Source organism: Colletotrichum gloeosporioides (genome assembly GCF_011800055.1).
Source record: "Colletotrichum gloeosporioides strain Lc1 chromosome Unknown consensus_22, whole genome shotgun sequence".
Taxonomy (NCBI): domain Eukaryota; kingdom Fungi; phylum Ascomycota; class Sordariomycetes; order Glomerellales; family Glomerellaceae; genus Colletotrichum; species Colletotrichum gloeosporioides.
Genome location: NW_025544667.1, coordinates 399,782 through 416,955, shown reverse-complemented (window position 1 = coordinate 416,955; position 17,174 = coordinate 399,782). Strand labels below are relative to the sequence as shown.

Genomic DNA, 17,174 nt, shown 5'->3' with positions numbered 1-17,174 from the left:
TCACGTCAACCAGAATTGATGCCACCTGCCTCTGCCACCTAGTATGGAACTTCGGTCCTCATCAATCAGTGCGGTTTATCGAATCATTCGGGCACAGACATTCCAAAATTTGTGTTCATATGTTGATATTCTCTACACCTAAGCAGCATAGGGCTCATTCAGGTATCTAACACCGAGCCTTTTGGATCGGAAGTTGGATGTGTCATGGATTAGATATTGAAATTAAATCGCAACGATGAAGTTGAGTAGCTGTTATTATGCTCCTCCCCACCCTTGTTCGAGCACATCCTTGGCCTTCAATACCTTGATCTCCGGGAATTCATCGTTCAGGGTGCGGCTGGGTCTGAGATCAGCCTGTCCTCGCTCGCAATTAAGCCCGAATGGGGCAAGAAAACTGTGCAGCATCTCTTTCGGATAAATCTGATAGAATTGACGATGAGATGGCAGTTCGGTCAGCTTGCACGCCTGAAGGTTCTCAATTGAATCATGCGCCACCGTAAACTTGGCACCTGAACGAGCAGTCAGAAATTGGCCAAGGAGGGAGCCCTCAGAGTACTTACTTTTGACTTTCTCGGCCAAGCGCACCATCTCGTGGAAGGTGACTTTGTCACCAATAATGTACGTCTCCTCGGGCCATTTGCTCTTTTCGAGCAATGCAGCAACCAGACGCGCAACGTCGAAGCTGTGCGTGAACACAACGGGCACCTCCCCAGATCCGGGAATTGCTGCCACATTGTTCGCGACGTCCACGAAAAAGGATACATCGTCCATGTAACTCTTCACCTTCGGAGTCCCGAAGTAGTCGAGGAAGTAACCATTGTAGACAGCTGTCCACTCGAGCGACGTTGACTTCAGCGCTGCCAAGGCCGACTTCTTGGCCATTGCGGGAGGGAATGTCTCATATTGCCTGATCAGAAACTCCCGCGTCAGCCCAATCACGTCTCCGAGCGCATATGGAGAGGAGGCTCACTCCGGCGAATACGGCACACCAAAATAACTCGGAATAAACCGCTTGGTGGCACTCGACCTTTCAGCTGCTCTGATGAGATTTATCTCGGCGTCATTTTCTCCCGTGATGTTGTTGACGGCAGAAATGACAATTTCAACGCTGTTTTCTTGGAGAACGCTCACAAGAGAATCGATGCTGGCGTAATCGACGGCGACAAATCGAACGCCATTTGGACCAGCGGGGCTCCCAGAGACCTGTCTCCATGTTATCATGTATTGCAAAGAGTATTAAGCCGAGACTAGTACCTTTCTTGTTAAGACGACGACTTGGTACTTGCCTCGAGCCTGTATGGCTTCAACAAGGGCGCGCCCGAGACCTCCAGTACCACCTGCGATAGCAACAGACATATTGAGGTGAGTTTAAAGATGATGGAGCAGTGAGTTGAGAGGCACAAGTCTGAAATGAAGTATCAAAGCATGGGTTTATATAGAGATTCACTTGGTAAGTTGCGCATGCCATCTGGATTTGGAGTTGGACTGGGACTAAACATTTCCGGCTGTCTCCAATGTACCGATTATCTCCAAAGTCCGGTCAAAAACAGTTCCCTGAGAGGTGGTTGTCTCAAAGCCGTTACTGCCGGGCTCGGACAACTAACATTAGGTTTCGGAGCGTTCGGGGACCGAGACCCAGACCGGCTCCGCTTGGGTCGGCCCTCCGTGCGGAAACGTTTCATGGATCAACCATCACAGCAGCAGCATAACTCGAGTTTCTACTACAACTACTTACTGTTAGCACCAGCTGGGCATTTTTGTCATGTGTAGGTCATGGAGATACCGAATATTTAGGATGCATTCAAGAGCTTGCGGCGGTGGGTTTTTGCACACAAGCCTATCTTTTGCAAAAAGGAAATGAGGTCAAATGTCTTGCTTCTCTTATGCTGAGAAGGTACATAGTCAGAATAAACCCATCATGTGTTGCCCCCCAAACATTGCCTGTATTCGTTCACCGGAAATGTCCGCAGTCCCGTATTCATCCTCCGCCGCAAAGAGCACATTTCCTGCAAAGTACTGATGAAGCCCATTGGAGAAGATCGAATGTTCTGGTGTGAAGGAACCCCTATTTACAGCTTCGAATTGGCTGATTGCAGACCTATGAAGCTCTTTACTGCGCTCGCAGAATTCTTTTGCAGAAGCCGACAAGTTGGCTGTAACCTCAAGCTCTTCGGCAAATTCCCGAAGTCGCTGTAAATCATCAGAGTCGCCTTGGCTGACCACATTACAATACAACACAAGGACAGGCACGAAAGGTACGTGCAGAACTCTCCTATGCAGTAAAATGAGTATGGCCCATGAATATTCGATACCCAGAGCCACCCACCAGTGTATGTAAATATTCATGATATGCCGGTCTCCGTTCAAGATCGACATGCATTCATGATGTGCGTGGATTGCAGCCCGGGCATAGTCCAAACACTGTGGCGAAAGAGTTGGAGGCGTGGTTCGCATCACCTTCGCCCGAGATATCAGAGTTGCTGTAGTATAGTACAGAACCTTTTGCGACACTGCAAGAACGCTTTCCAGTCTGTCCAGCTTTCCGGTATTATTTCCCTATATTGTGCGATTAACCATCATTCTTGACCCGTGGGTTGGGAATGTGCCATATACGTGCAGCCTTCTTCCCCTACTGTGAAAACCCCTACTGGATGGGCTCAAAACTTCCTCAACATACGTGCAGCCTTCACGTACCTTGTCATAGGGTTCAACGTCTTTGAGTTCTGCGAGAAGGCGATCTGCCGCTCTCACTATGTCTTCATCGGAGCAAGTCGCAGCTGCTCGACTGTACAGGGCTTCATACAGCCTGTCGTGCATCGTCGCATTCCAGACCCAGAACGGGAGCATTGATTTCCATGGCCGTGACAATGAGAGACAGCTCATGTCTTTAGGTAGGGTGATGTCGCATACTCGTATAATTGACGCTCGTCCCAATCTCAATGCCAGACCCTTCTCCACGGCGTATACATACCAAAACAAGAGCATCTTGGCTTTCTTGATTTTTACGTCGTCACTTTCCATGAATGCCTCCTCGTGAAAACCTGCGGCGATGGCGAGTTGTGCCGCAAAAGAAATGAGGCGCCAGGCAAGCCAGGGCTTAGCAAGTTCGATGGCGTGAGAGGCCTATGATTGTCAGCAGTGCGGCGGAGATGACCAAAGAAGGGTAGGCTTACACCTAGTACAAGTGCCTGGATGCTTTTGATGTGAGCAGGCAAGCAAACGGTCAAGCTCCCGACTGCTTGCATCATGGCATCTCTGCACAACCTGCCCCATACGAAATACTGCTTGCGGAGGTCTTCGTTGTCAGTGGGGCAAAAGTGCTCGGTGAACAAGTAATATAATCCCGAGTTGGCTATAATGAAGTCTGTGTCGGCATACTCATCAATTGAGAAGTAGACATCACGGCACAGTTCGATGTAGGCCGGTACGGGCATAAGACACCGCAGTATAGGAAAGCTACTAGGCGGAGACTCTGTTGGTAGTTGTGATTTCGTCAGGGATGCAATTTAGGATATTGCTATAGGGGTACGGTACCTTTCAACATCTTGAGAATGTTGATCACAGCAGCCGTCGGTGGCAGCGGCAATTCGCGGTATGATTGAGTACCAGAGCGAGGGTTGTTAGCGTGCAACTGGGGTTGCGATGGAATGACTCGGTCGCTGCATCGGGGTGCAGGGGGTGTCGATAAGCTACGATCTCCAGCAGACTCCGCATATCTTCTAGCCACCTCGACTTGACTCCGAAAAGACGAAGAACCTTCAACCGATGACTGTGTGTCTAGATCCTCGAGTGCAGCGATGCTAGACTCTCCAGGTATACTCACCCCTGTGTCCGTTGAGCGACAGTCACACGGGCGGTGTCGCAGCAGCGCCTCGATGTTTCCGAGTCTTTTTTCTATGAGATCGATCTTCTGTTCACTAGCGCAAGATGTCAACGAAACGCTCATCACAGCATGCTGTGTTGAGCCCCCTACTATTGTGTTGAGATGGGAACTCTCTGTCTCGGAACCTTCGGCCTCTGTCCAATACCTGAAAAGCTGCAATCCTGGGATGAGGACCTGCAGTTCGAGCATGGGAAGACTTTGTCGCAGCGGACCTGAAAATTGCTTCAGCGGACTGTCGCACTACAGAGCGTGGAGGGTCTCGCCAGGAGCTCGCATTACCTTGCGCAGCCGACACAAGTCGCACTATGAAGCTAACCGTTAATGACACGTTCTGATGCAGGTGGGTCAGGTCTCAGAACTCCGACTTACAGCTGTTATGCGGGAAGAATCCATCGAAGATCCAATTGTTTCACAGACGCCGTTGTTGGTAGGTAAAGATGAAAGATTTGGTTCCTCGGAGCCCTCGGTCGTCCTAGGCGGTGTTCGAAAAATCGGACGCCGGGGACCATTTATATCGGCCGCCGAGGGCACCGAGCAGGGGCCACCGCAAAAGTCCGTCTCCGCCCCTGTCAACATGCAAAATACCGAAACATCACGGACTACTCCGTCAGCCGGGGCTCGGAGTGGACCCGGAGTTAAGCATATCTCTCAGTCTAACGAGTTGTTTTGTGGTTGCAAACCTTGTACACTCGTTTCGTTAAAGAACAGTGGATGAGATACTATGAAACAGCTCTGGCCACTGCGCGCGCGAGTTTTTTAAATATAAAGTCTGATGAGCGCAACGACATAGCCCGGCGCGACATGTTTGACCAGCATCAGAAAGCCGCAGCATCATCTACAAATTTTTACTTTCTGCCCGTTATACAAATTTAGTTGAAGTATTTCATCTTTTTCTATAACCCGAATCTTTGCGCCCAAAATGGTCTCCTCCAACATGCTTGACCTGCCTCAAACGGCTCTCCCAATTGGGAGCTTGGTCGTAGTCTCTGGCGCTAGCGGTTGCATGGGCAGCCACATTTGCGATCAACTTCTCGGACTAGGCTTTAGAGTCAGAGGCATTTCCCGGAACGTGAAAACGTCTGGATGGATCGAGACTATGTTCACGAAGACGTATGGCCCCGGCAAGTTCGAGCTTATCGAAGTTCCCGACTTCAGTGCCCCGGGGGCTTTCAATGCCGCTGTTAAAGGTAGTTGTATCCGTAACCTTCAAAAACCAGAGAATGTGGCTAAAGCCTCCACCTTTAGGTGCCCATGGAGTTGTTCATACGGCAGCCGACACAAGCCTTGACTTGAACCCTGATAACGTCGTTTCCCCCATGGTATCCGCCGCCATCGGCATAGCTGAGGCGGCAGCTTCTGCGCCTTCTTGCAGCAGGCTTGTTTACACTTCATCGTCGAGTGCAGTGGCCGATCCCGCCCCAGGCATCGTTCGAAAAATCACCAATGAAACGTATAATGAAGAAACGGTTATCGCTGGCTACTCGCCCGATCTCCGCCAAGATCTTGTTGGGGGTCATACTGTCTATGCTGCTGGAAAGGTCAAGACAGAGCAGGCACTGTGGAAGTGGTATCACTCGAGGGCTCCTAGCTTGGTTATGAACACAGGTATGAACTTTGAACGTTTAGGCGTCTGGCCTTCCATACTAACCTTTTTCCAGTCATCCCAAGCCCTTGCTACGGCGAAGTTCTTTATCCTAAAAGCCAGGGCTTCACTGCTGCAATGGGGGTTTTAAAGATGCTATGGGACGGGGATGGCTCCGAGGAGATTGTGAAGATGTTTGAGTCACGTAAGTGATTTCACAGAATTCCCAATTTCCCCGATCTCCACTGACAGTGAATCAGAGTGGTTCTGCGATGTGAAGGACGTGGCCAGCCTCCACGTCGGAGCCTTACTGCTACCCCAAGTTAAATCTGAGAGGCTGTTTGCGTACGCTGGGAGATACACGATCAACGACTTCTTGCGAATTTTCAAGACCGCCTATCCTTTGCGGGAGTTTCCGGAGGAGGCGGAGAACATACTTGAAGATGCGACAGAGGTTCCAAATGAGAGGTCAACTGAAGTGCTGAAGCTGTTGGGTCTCAAGGGTTGGAAAAGCCTGGAGGAGTGCCTTGAGCCTGTGACTAAGCAGTTTGTTGACGCATCTGGTTGAGCAACATCACTTCCTTACCTAGTCTTTTGCTCATTGCTTGATAAATATCATCTTCCTCGAGTGAGGCGTTTATGCTAAGGCCAAGAATCTTTCAGTAACAGAAGAGGTGTCTGAAGTGAGCAGAATATTTGGCGCTGAGAACCTCAATTCAAGCCCCTCAATTTGAATTGAGAATATCGTCGTAATCGCATGTGTTGAAAAGCTCTCGGTGTTGATCTATAGCTGCTCACCAAAATATAAGTGTTATTATGCCTTTCTTACATATAGTGGCGCAGTACTTGCAGCCAGATCATGTCCAACAACGTACAACTACCACAGTTGCAAGCGGCGAACATTTCCTCGGCCCTCCCGTGCCGAGAAACTGTCGCATTTTCTCGTTTGCTGACAGCTCCAACAACTCACGTAAAATAAGCTCAGATAGCTTGGGACTGACATCACCCAAGAAAAGCCAATGACGTCCCGCCACGGGACCGCGGCATGTTCATTAGGACTCCGCAGGCTTGGTAGCGTTGCGCTAAGGTGCTCAACCAACCTTCCCAGCCCAACAGCCGCCAAACTCTCCACCGAGCAGGCAGCGAAATTCACTGAATCGGGGGCCACAAGGGCCACCGTTGTTAGGTTAAATTCAGCAGTGGGGGCGCGTAAAAGCAGATTGGGCAGGGGATCTGCCGTTGATCTGGAGGCTATGCCGTCTTAGGCACACCACCAACACGGCGCTTGCTGTCAGCCGAGATCCCTGGCGCGCAGGGGGTTGATTTTGTGTTCACAAGCTAAAGGCACTGCAGAAGGTTACATTGAGGGGCCGTGTGCCTGGCTGCCTAGCGAAGAGCCCACCGCGACTGGAGCAAACCTTTAAGCTTGCTTCTCCTAGGGCTGGCTGTGTGAGACATGGGGGCGTGTTGGACAAATGGGCTGCAAGGAGGACACGGGGGCTGAGTGTCTTGTTCAATCAAGAGAAGCAAAATTTCAGCCAGCCGCCGTGGCGTGAGGCACAGCGCAAGGAGAACCATGGGTAACGATCCTTTAGATTAGCTCGTACTTAAAGTGCGCCACGGCCGCCCTCCTCTGCCGCTGTTTGGCAGGACACAGTTATTGAATTTGAAGTCTACATCGTCAATTCTTCAACCTCTCAATCATCAAACGGGATATTGCGGACGCACCACAGACAAACATGTCGCAAAAGTACACGGTCGGCGATGGCTCGCCATTCTTGAAGAGGGTCGTCATCCCCTTCTACATCATTCGCATCGCGGTGATGCTTCTCCAAATCGTCCTCTACGGCATCACGATCGGATACGCGTCCTCCAACAGGAGCGAGCTTAACGACATCGGCGGCACAACCAAGACAGCGAGCTGGGTCATTGCCATCCTGGTAGTCGTGATGATCATCATCATTGGCTGTTTGCTCCTCGACCTCGTCTGCATCATCAAGCGATCGCGCAGGACACTTACGCCTCGGTTTTTCCTCATCTGCAACTGGTTTGTGCCTTCCCATCTACCTTGACACGCGACAGCGATTTCTAGCAGCATGCTGACATCCGCGCTTGGTAGCATTCAAACGGCTGTTTGGACCATTCTTTTCGCGCTTACGGTCGCCGGCTCGGAGGGAAGAGCCATCACTGTGGTCATCAACATCATCATCTAGTAAGTGCATAACCCAAGCCTTCGGGGTTTGCTTTGCGACTTTGCCTGACCATCTTGATAGCGCCTCGTTTATCGGGCTTCTTATCTACGCCTCCGTCATCTACCACAAGCACCGCAAGGGCACCCTGGGCGGCGCCTACGCGCCCGCGAACCAGAACCAGCCGACCACTTACAACGGATACGCCAACGAGCAACAGCCGAAGCCGTATAGCTCCCAGCCGTACGAGATGGATAACCGCTACGCTTAAACGATGATCAAGAGATGGATCGGAATACGAAGGATTATGAGTGACGGTTCTTTGTGCTTTTACGATGGAGAGGACACATGTCATGAGATGCTGCTTTGGCACGAGCTTGCGCGACTGCTTTGATTTGATTGCACCCCAAAGATACCATTTGATTCAATTAAAAACTCAATTCAACCATTAGAACCGTGTTCACGTGGCGCCCTGAATGATCCTTGGCCAATTGATTGCGCGAACAATGGACCGACGCGATGTGACCTGCGCTCACGTACTCCAGCCAATGAAGATGCCCTTCACTGCAGGATCCGAAAACATCCACTCCCGTGTCGATCGAAGGATTTCAGCTGACAGCAAACAGAGCTTGGCACGGGAAATGAGCCACTTCGCGCTAAGCTGACTGCAGGATTTTGTCTCCCACAAGAATGGGTACTTTGCGTGGCTTTTTGTGTTCGTGACTTGCTTCAATCTCTTTGGAAGAAAAAAAAAACCGTTTTCAAATTCTTCCCCTTTATCGCAACGACCCTTAACGTCGCAACCGGCGCTACACCCAACCGAAGGCCACGAAAGAGAAGTCGGAATATTTTTGCCTACCCCGGCCCGGCCCCGGCGAAGGTGGATCTTCCGGTTGCGGGTTCAATAGTGGAACTCTTCGGTGCCCGTCCGGGAACTTACGGCATAATCAAGTGTACATGAGACGATAACACAAATCCATTGGCTGTAGCAACGTGCATAAGACATCAAAAGGTGAGCATAATAGATGATGAGCGTGAACGGGTATGCTAAGCATACCATAATTGACTGATGAAATAATATTACTCACTTGGCCGAAGAAAGCCCCGAACTCCTATACCACCGGAAACAGATTTCCCTGAGGCGAAGCTCTAACTTCGCTGTCTATGCCCGAGTGCCCATAACCCTAAAAATGCTATAATCCTGTAAATAGTTCCAATTGCCACGAGAGTTCCCATGTTTCTCCAAAGCCAATGCAAATGGAATCCAGTGGCATCAGCCGCCTTGTCAACGTCAAAAATATCCGCAAACGGCGACACAAGCTGGCCAAAGTAAACCTCCGCCAACCATACACCAGGAGACGCACGCCACAGCCACTCGAGCTTCCACTCCTTCACCTTCGCCAGCGGCGGCGCGGCCCCAGACAGGATCGCCGTGATGAGGCTGATCATCGTCGCTAGCAGAGGCGCGTCCTCGCGGCGGACGACCATGCTTACGATGTTCGCCAGGCCGTAGATGCAGTAGAAGTAGAGGAAGTTGGCCAGGAAGGCGAGGCCCCAGTTGATCACCGGCACCGTGAGGAGCAGCACGAAGGTCGAGAAGTGCAGGCACCCGAAGAACATGCGCGGCACCACGGAGATGAGCTTGGCGAGAAAGTAGGCAAGGCGGTTGTGCCCAGCCTCGGCCTCGCGGCGGTGGACCAGCAGCTCTTCCGAAAAGGACTTGACGCCCGGCGCACCGGAGACCAACCCAATGGCGATTGCGACGAGGAGGGCTAGCTCGGGCGCGGATTTGATGTCAACGGCGGTCGACAGGATCGAGTATGGTCCTTGGAATGTGCCGACGAATAAGATGCCCTTCTTGGAGTGCTCAGCCAAGCCAAGGAGAAAGCCGGCAAGAGCGGCTAAACCCATCTCTGCCCAGAAGGCTGACTTGGCGCGGTACTGCTGGACCATTGCGCGGCGCAGACAAAGCCAGAGCTGTTTGAAGAAGGGTGCACCGCGGTGCTTGATGGCTTCGTGCATGCCGCTGTTGTTCATCATCGTGGAGGTGTGGTGTTCCTTTCCGCCCGGCCGATTCATTTGGTGATGGGACGCCCAGTTTGAGATCAGAGAGTCTTTGGAGATCTCGCCAATGTGTTTGTAAATTCGGCCGTTGCCCGTGATGATATCCGTCACGACGTCGCCGTGGTTGCTGTGCTCGGGGAAGTCGAAACCGATGTTTTGGAAGTAGTTCTGCACCTCGGCCTGAGGGCCCTCGTAGATGGTCTGCCCATTTCCGAGGAGAATGAGGTTATCGAAAAGTTGGAAGATTTCTGAGCGAGGCTGATGAATGATTACGATGATGCTGATACCCAGGCGGGCGACGGCCTTCAGTGTTCGCATCAGGGACGACGCTGCCGTTGCGTCCAAACCGCTCGTAGGCTCGTCGAGGAAAATGGCCATGGGGGCAGACGCCAATTCCATGCCGATGCTTACTCGTTTCCGCTGTCCTCCACTGATGACCGGTCTTCCGACCGTCCCCACCAGAGAGTTGCGGACATGGGAGAGTTCCAGGCAGTCGATGACTGACGTGACGTGAGCCTCGATGTCGTCAGCCGACCAAGTCCTGGGAAGTCGGATCTTGGCTGAGTGGATGATGTTCTCGTAGACTGTGAGTTCGGGCAGGACAATATCGTCTTGAGGGACGTATCCAATAAGTTTCTTGTACCGCTTCAGCTTATCAGGACTGTTGTTGACCGCAACCATCCCGCCAGTGTGCTTCGTCTTGCCCATAAGCACATTGACAAACGTCGATTTGCCAGCACCCGAGCCGCCCATGACAGCCGTCAGAGTTCCCCGGTCGATCGACCCCGTGACGTTCTGCAGAATCATCTTCTTGCTCTTCTTCGGCTGGAAGCTGAGATCTGTGTAGCTGAAAGACAGACCGAGGTTGGTTGCATCAGTGGCCCGGCGCATGGACTCGACGAATTTGATAAGCTGGGGGTTGACCTCTTCCTTGGGCTGCGCCCCCGCCGTCCACTGGTGGTGGTCGTACTCCAGGGCGGCTTGGAAGCCTGTGCCGTGGGTATCTGTCCGGTTCGGGGTGTACGTCGCGCTCATGGGAAGCATCTCGTGGTCGGTGTCGTGCTGCAAGGCCTTGTATCCCGTAATCTGCGCCTTCACGCCGCTTATTGAGGGGCGCTTCATGTTCGACGCATGATCAGACCGGTAATCCTTCACCCTCTTGCGCAACGCGTGGACGATGATGCCCATGATTACCAAGACGTCGACGAGGATGAGCACAACCAGGGGAACAAGGAACAGCTCGTATGTCGCACCCGGTTCGCAGCGGCTGCCGGTGAGGCATGGCGTCGGGCTGGTGGCGCCCGGTTGGCAGTACGTGCCCTTTGGGCATTGGATCTTTTCTACTCCGGGCGGAGGACAGTAGTATCCCTGCTGGCAGACGACCGGCTCGAATGGACCCATGGGAAAGTTTTGCCCGTTCACCATGCACGTCATCGAGGCGAGTCTTGCCATCTGACATTGGTCGGCGGGAGGGCAGTATTGGGGCAACGAATTGACGGTGTTATTCTCGCCTGTGGTCGTCAGTGGGCATATTCTCCGTATTCAACTCTGATGAACACTTACACAAAAACCCCGGGGCGCACCCGTTGGCGTTCCAGTCGTCGGCTTCCACGATCCGAATGGGGACGGCTTGGCCATCGGGCCTGTAACACGGTGCCGCGCTTTTCGGTTGCTGGTTGTTCTGGATCTCATTCCATGCCGCGTAGAACGTTGTTGAAAAAGAAGGCCGGTTCGTTCCAGTACAGGCTTGATCGTATACACTCAACCCATCGTCATTGGTCAAGTCCGTCAACGACCCAGAGCTCAGTCGCATCGGCTTGCTGGTGTCCGGGCCATTTGACAAGTCGTCAACCTTGCCGTCGACAGCGTTGCCCCCATTAACCGTCGGGAACCATTTCCCACTATTGGTCGTATACACTCCTTGCGTTTGGTTACCGATGCAGTGCCAAGCCGCGTCTGAGTTGCTGTCGCCCGTTGTGCGCAGTGCACAGAGACATGCCGCCGTGTCGAGGAAACTCGGCCCTTCGGGGTCCACCTGCGGGAGGTAAGGGTCTTGGGGTAGATGACCCGCGGCGCCGAGAGAGAGAAAGTCACGGCTCATGTTGGGAGAATTCGTCGTCCGCGGTCCAGATCACAGCTGTCTCTCTTCTTTGGGAGAAATTCCTCCGACAGCAGAGTGCTGGTCTTTAAACAGCTCCATGGACGGGACTCACAGGCGCCGCTTTCAGGCCCTGCTTTTTCCCTATTCCGGAGTCGTGAGATTTTAGCGGGATGGACCCTCTTCTCATTTTCCTCAAGGGATCGGGGGGCTGAGCGATACATGCTATTTCCCAGCTAGGATAGCTTCGCACAACAACAGCTGAGCTGTGCACTTATCTGTCCCCCGGCGGTCTGCATGCTGACTACCGCGCCACGGAGCAACTTCTCACGCCTTGCAATTGTAAGACCTCTTCCGTCATGGCTGAAGTGGGCTCGTCTTGGGAAGAAGAACCCTGGCGATCTCTGTGTGGCCAGGGTGATTAGCGTCGGGAATTGAGGCCCACGCCACGCTGACATAAACCGGGATGTCACAAGAATGTAGAAGCCTAAATGGTGCGGAGCTTCGAGGACCCTTTTATATCGTTCATGGTAAGGTCTGGATCCTAAAACCCGATAGGGCTAAGTACGCACAAGCAGGGCTGACCGTGTATGCCAGTTCGGACGAACCGTTCTGCCTTAGAGGAATTGTTGGCGGAGCATCGGTCGTTATGGAAAACGAGCTAGGATAGTGAAAAGACGGCGCCGTTGTCGGCAATTTTTAATTAGCTGCCTTGAGGTGCCGTGAGCCGACGTCCCTCCCGACGCCTTACGGCAGACACCGTCACAACAACCGACAAATAGCTATTAAATCTTCTAGTGCGCAGTCTGGCGGTCGCCTTCTTTCTTCAAAGATCCATCCTAATCGGGACATGTCTAGTGAGATACTCCGACCATGTAGGCAGCGTGCGCTTGTACGGGTTTCCCTCAGTCGTGAGCTGCAGGTCCTCGATCGCGCTTCCCCATTTGACCAGCTCAGCTTCACCAAATGCCGTCTGCATAATTGCCAGCCCGAAACCCATGCCGCTGTTAGAGTGCACGCCGACCGGGAGGGTGATCATCGGGTAGCCTGCCTGTGCAGCGATCTGGTACGACTGGCCTACGTCGGGCGGGACGAGAAGCCCTGACAGTTTCGTCCCGTTGGTGGAAGTGAGAGCCGCGTCGATGCCATCTCTCGTGGATCTTTGCGTGAACTCTAATGCTTGGTTGTACGTCTCGTCCTTGATGCCCTTTGACTCGAGGGATGCAAGGAAGCCATCTTGACCAGAGTAGAATGCGGGATGGCCCAGTGGCCAGGGGTTTCCGCCCTCAGTCCCGTCGTTGTCGTAATTGAACTGAACGATGTCGTCGATGGAGCGGACATTGGTGTTCTCTAGCTCAGAGAGGTACGTGTTGATGTTATTGTAAAAGTCCACCTTGACCACGGTGTACTCAGACTCGTTTGCGTAGCCCCGGGTGGTTCCGTAGTCCCAGTTCCAACCGTCTGGACTCACAATGCGCTCATAGTCGGTGATTTCCGTGTTGTTGATTATCGTCGCTCCAGCGGAGGTCAAAAGATCAAGCATGGCTAAGAGAATGCCTCTTTGCTCGTCATCGGTGTAGACCCAGAAACTGTTCCACGGTATGCCAAATATAGCGCCCTTCAAGCTCTGTTTCGTAGACAGGAACTGGGTGTATCCCTTTTCGGGTGTTCTCCCTTCCTGGGCGAACGTGTAGTTATCGCGCTGGTCCACGCCATAGATAGAATCAAAGGCATACACCGCGTCCTTGACTGTTCGGCCAAACGTTCCAACGGTATCTTGGTGCTCGCTCTCAGGTACAACCCTGGTCAAGTTAGCACGCTGACAATGCTCACGTTTAGGGTCGCGATGCTTCCTACCCAGCCCTCGAGGTAAGGCCCACAGTCGGCTTAAACCCAACAACACAGTTCCGCATAGCAGGATTGATCACGCTCCCGTCCGTCTCCGTGCCAAGCGAGAACGCAATCGCGTTCGCAGCAACGCCCACCGCACTCCCCGTGCTGCTGCCCCCAGGCGTGAGAGTCAGGTTATACGGGCTTCGGCACTGCCCTCCGCGCGCGGAGTACCCCTCGGAGTAATTGTTGCTGCGCATATCAGCCCACTCGCTGAGCGCCGCTTTGCCGAGCAGGACCGCGCCTGCGTCTCGCAGACGGGCCACCACGTGGGCGTCGCGTGGGACGATACTCCCAATCAGAGCCCAGCTGCCGGCCGTGGTCTCCATGCTGTCCTTGGTTGCGATGTTGTCTTTGACTGTGAAGGGGATCCCGTGAAGTGGGCCTCGGGCTTTCCCTGCCTTTCTTTCGGCGTCCATCTGAGCTGCGATTTGGAAGACATCTGGGTTGATTTGGAGGATTGAACTGCGTTTCGTTAACATACAAAATTAGAAAAGCTGGGTGTTGGCGCATCTTACTGCACATATTCCTGTGTCTGGTACGTCCGCTGCAGGTAGCACGCTACCAGCTGCTGCGAGGTTACCGTGCCAGCCTCCATAGCCGTTTTCATCTGGTCAATTGTGGCCTCATGCAGGATGAAGTTTCCGCATGGCGGCATGGGAAAGAGATCCGCGGTGCCGGCATTTCCGAGCAAAGGGAACACTGAAGGGGACTTTATGCTGGAGTTTCTGGGCCACGCATAGTCCGCGCCACAGACCAGCGAAGCTTGAAAGGCCGCTAAGACGGTAGCAGACCAACGCATCTTGATTCTCTCGGTCAGACCGGACGTAGTGACGATATTCCGCCTCGGTGTAGGCGGTCATCAAAAAAGAGTGAGCTGAAAAAGGGAAGACACCGCTCCTTTGAAAACTCACGCGTCAGCTGATAAGCACAGCACGAGGTTCCCCGCGGTGAGCTGCAGATGCGGTACATGTTAGATTGCAGCGGGACCTCGATTTCCAGCTTTTGTGGAGTTGGTTGGCTGCTGCTTTCCGGGGCGACCCGCCGGCAGTGGAGGGTTGCAGAATGTCTTATCAGTGATTGCTGCTTGCCTTGAAGGGGAAATTTCGGCACTAGGCGAGTGCAAATAGGAAAAAACAAGAATCAAGATGTATCTAGTCATAGGCATATACATCATGGGGAAACAAATATAAGCTACAATTATAAAAATATGAGAACTCATCCTATGCGAGTCTACTACCGACATGGAGGCATTCAGCGTTCATGGGTCAGCTACCACCACCAGGACGGTTGCACTAAGCTCGAATAACCTGATTTCAGTAGGAAAGTGAGACGAAAGCTGGAGTTCTAATCCCTTTAAAGCCACTCATTGGGTGCTGTCTGGGGCGGGCTGGGGATTCTGGGTCTTTGGAGCTGAAATTAGGGCCAACGCAGCGACAGGGAGTTGACAACCTTACACAACAAGCTGCCCTGTCAGACAGCAGTAAACCAGCCAATGAAGTTACACAGAAGTTCTGCTCAGTGAAGTCCAGCTTCAACTCGGGCAAATGGCGCCACACGCGCTAAAGAAGTCGCGTATTCGTTTATTTCTTGGCTTGCTGATGGTGCTCTGCTGTGCCGCCTTGAAGGCCTCAATTGGGATGCGTCAATCATTTCAAAATATATCAGCGAGAAGTGTCTCAGGATTTTCCTTTCTCATGTCTTAAATATCTGTCCTGACGCCATCTGAAACACATATCCTATATCCTCCTTCAGCATCATCGCACCAACATCATCCCCCAGGGTGAAGAACAACACTAGGCAGCCGTTATGATACAACCTATTGAAACTCGAGAAGGCCCAGACCTTTCCATTCACCTGCTCGATCCCTCCGCGCCGCTGTACCCCGGCTCCGTCATCCGCGGCCACGTTACCCGTAAATCACACATCGTCGCCGCCTCCGCCACCGTCCGCATATGTCTCATTGGCGACTCCGCCGCCCGGCTTCAAGTACAACAAGGCAGATCGGTGGTCATGCTCGGCGCGGGCTTCGAGTTCTGGAGCCGCAACGCCGTGTCCCAAGTCATCCACCGGGGCCCGGTGCACATCGCACCAGACTCCAACACCGCGTCGCAGACTTGGCCTTTTACGCTGGTGATACCGAAGCACACGGATGGCAAAGCCCTGAATTCAGGGCTAAGAAAGATTGAACGGGAGGCGAGCTATGTCCGCGCACCGGGGGCCCCGAACGGCAAGCAGCCCCTGCCGGAGCAGCCTCTGCCGCCGACATGGGGTATGAATGTCTGTGATGGTTACGGGTTCGTGGAGTACTACCTGGAGGCGGAGATACTGGTCGAGGGGAAGAAGATGGAGCCCATCGAGGCGACGCTGCCGGTGCGGGTGTTGTCGCGGCCAGCGCCGGCGTTGATTGCGGATTATGAACTGCAGGGCACGACGACGGAAGGGTGCGTGACGAGCCATCGGCTCGCGCCGGGGATGGAGCACGCGGAGCTGACGTTCAATCAGAAGAGGCAGATGTTCCTCGGGTCGAAGAGGGTGCCGGCGTGGCATTTCAACCTGAGGGTGGAGTGTGCCTCCGTCATCCAACTTGGCAACCCTGCCTCGATCCCTTTCCGGCTGAAGGTCACCCCGGACTTTACGAAGAGCTCTCAGACTCTGCGAGATGTCCCGCAGAAGGTGTTTCTCACGAACGCGGTGATCAATCTGATTAGTATGGGGCGTGTGTCATGTCCGGGCTCAGGAGAAGTGCACGAAGTGACCCGCACCACGACGTTACCCCTCGGTCGAACTATCGCAAGTGAGACTGGGTCGCCTTTGATTCCATCAGCCGCAGGGGAGAGTGCGTTGGATCTGGGCGCGCTCTTGGATGCGTCTGCGGACCCGGAGCTGCACGAGCAAAGACGTCATTATCCATTGAAGCCGGACTATACGACGTACTGCTTTTCGCTTTCGCACACTTTGAAGTGGGAGTTGCACCTTGTCATCGCCGGGGAGTCGTGGGAGTGCAGCGGGTCTCAGAAGGTTGTCGTGCTGCCGGCGGTTGAGGGAGCGGCAGCTGCAAACGCTGGGGTCACGGAGGAGCCTCCGGCGTATGATGGGCCCAGCGGATCGGCGCCGGCGTATGAGAATGTTGTTGGCAATGCGGGAGGATTACCGTCGTGTGCAATGGAGAAATCATAGCGATCGGGTGCGACTCGTGGTGTAAGTGATGGGTTAAGACATCAACATGAGAATGGGCATCAAGTAGTCCCATAGAGCTTTTATTCCATACCAATCTGTTTATACCACGTTCCGCTACAAAGACCTTGTCTGGAATCTTTTCAAATAGGTTGCTTGAAGCCCAGCACATGCAGGTAGTCAGTAGCTGGGCCGCACAGGAGTCTCCGCCGTATGAAGGGCCGAGCGAACCAGCGCCGGCGCGTCATGTGACTGTTTGACAGTATCATTGACTGACCATCGTTGTTGATT

General features: G+C 53.3%; 8 protein-coding genes across 8 annotated transcripts; 3 read left to right on the top strand and 5 right to left on the bottom strand.

The window, feature by feature from the left end:
- Positions 1 to 255: 255 nt before the first annotated feature.
- On the bottom strand, positions 256 to 882 carry GCG54_00006889 (uncharacterized protein; the record flags this gene model as incomplete). The annotated part of the gene is made up of 1 exon (XM_045406883.1): positions 256 to 882. The coding sequence occupies one exon, from the start codon at positions 880 to 882 to the stop codon at positions 256 to 258; it is 627 nt and encodes a 208-aa protein (XP_045267429.1).
- Positions 883 to 966: 84 nt separating this feature from the next.
- Positions 967 to 1,356, bottom strand: GCG54_00006888 (Oxidoreductase swnN; the record flags this gene model as incomplete). The annotated part of the gene is made up of 2 exons (XM_045406882.1): positions 967 to 1,203; positions 1,255 to 1,356. The coding sequence occupies 2 exons, from the start codon at positions 1,354 to 1,356 to the stop codon at positions 967 to 969; spliced, it is 339 nt and encodes a 112-aa protein (XP_045267428.1).
- Positions 1,357 to 1,902: 546 nt separating this feature from the next.
- Positions 1,903 to 4,095, bottom strand: GCG54_00006887 (uncharacterized protein; the record flags this gene model as incomplete). Its single annotated transcript, XM_045406881.1, is given in 4 exon segments — positions 1,903 to 2,556; positions 2,575 to 3,123; positions 3,174 to 3,472; positions 3,535 to 4,095. The coding sequence occupies 4 exon segments, from the start codon at positions 4,070 to 4,072 to the stop codon at positions 1,903 to 1,905; spliced, it is 2,040 nt and encodes a 679-aa protein (XP_045267427.1). The 5' UTR covers positions 4,073 to 4,095.
- A 707-nt stretch (positions 4,096 to 4,802) lies between these two features.
- GCG54_00006886 (Aldehyde reductase 2) lies at positions 4,803 to 6,033 on the top strand (the record flags this gene model as incomplete). The annotated part of the gene is made up of 4 exons (XM_045406880.1): positions 4,803 to 5,070; positions 5,129 to 5,488; positions 5,542 to 5,670; positions 5,726 to 6,033. The coding sequence occupies 4 exons, from the start codon at positions 4,803 to 4,805 to the stop codon at positions 6,031 to 6,033; spliced, it is 1,065 nt and encodes a 354-aa protein (XP_045267426.1).
- Positions 6,034 to 7,204: 1,171 nt separating this feature from the next.
- On the top strand, positions 7,205 to 7,925 carry GCG54_00006885 (uncharacterized protein; the record flags this gene model as incomplete). The annotated part of the gene is made up of 3 exons (XM_045406879.1): positions 7,205 to 7,512; positions 7,558 to 7,677; positions 7,739 to 7,925. 3 exons carry the CDS (start codon positions 7,205 to 7,207, stop codon positions 7,923 to 7,925), a joined length of 615 nt encoding a protein of 204 aa, XP_045267425.1.
- An 878-nt stretch (positions 7,926 to 8,803) lies between these two features.
- Positions 8,804 to 11,819, bottom strand: GCG54_00006884 (ABC transporter G family member 28; the record flags this gene model as incomplete). The annotated part of the gene is made up of 2 exons (XM_045406878.1): positions 8,804 to 11,229; positions 11,282 to 11,819. 2 exons carry the CDS (start codon positions 11,817 to 11,819, stop codon positions 8,804 to 8,806), a joined length of 2,964 nt encoding a protein of 987 aa, XP_045267424.1.
- Positions 11,820 to 12,642: 823 nt separating this feature from the next.
- GCG54_00006883 (putative amidase) lies at positions 12,643 to 14,508 on the bottom strand (the record flags this gene model as incomplete). Its single annotated transcript, XM_045406877.1, has 3 exons — positions 12,643 to 13,618; positions 13,674 to 14,171; positions 14,225 to 14,508. 3 exons carry the CDS (start codon positions 14,506 to 14,508, stop codon positions 12,643 to 12,645), a joined length of 1,758 nt encoding a protein of 585 aa, XP_045267423.1.
- Positions 14,509 to 15,515: 1,007 nt separating this feature from the next.
- Positions 15,516 to 16,886, top strand: GCG54_00006882 (uncharacterized protein; the record flags this gene model as incomplete). Its single annotated transcript, XM_045406876.1, has 1 exon — positions 15,516 to 16,886. The coding sequence occupies one exon, from the start codon at positions 15,516 to 15,518 to the stop codon at positions 16,884 to 16,886; it is 1,371 nt and encodes a 456-aa protein (XP_045267422.1).
- Positions 16,887 to 17,174: the final 288 nt, after the last annotated feature.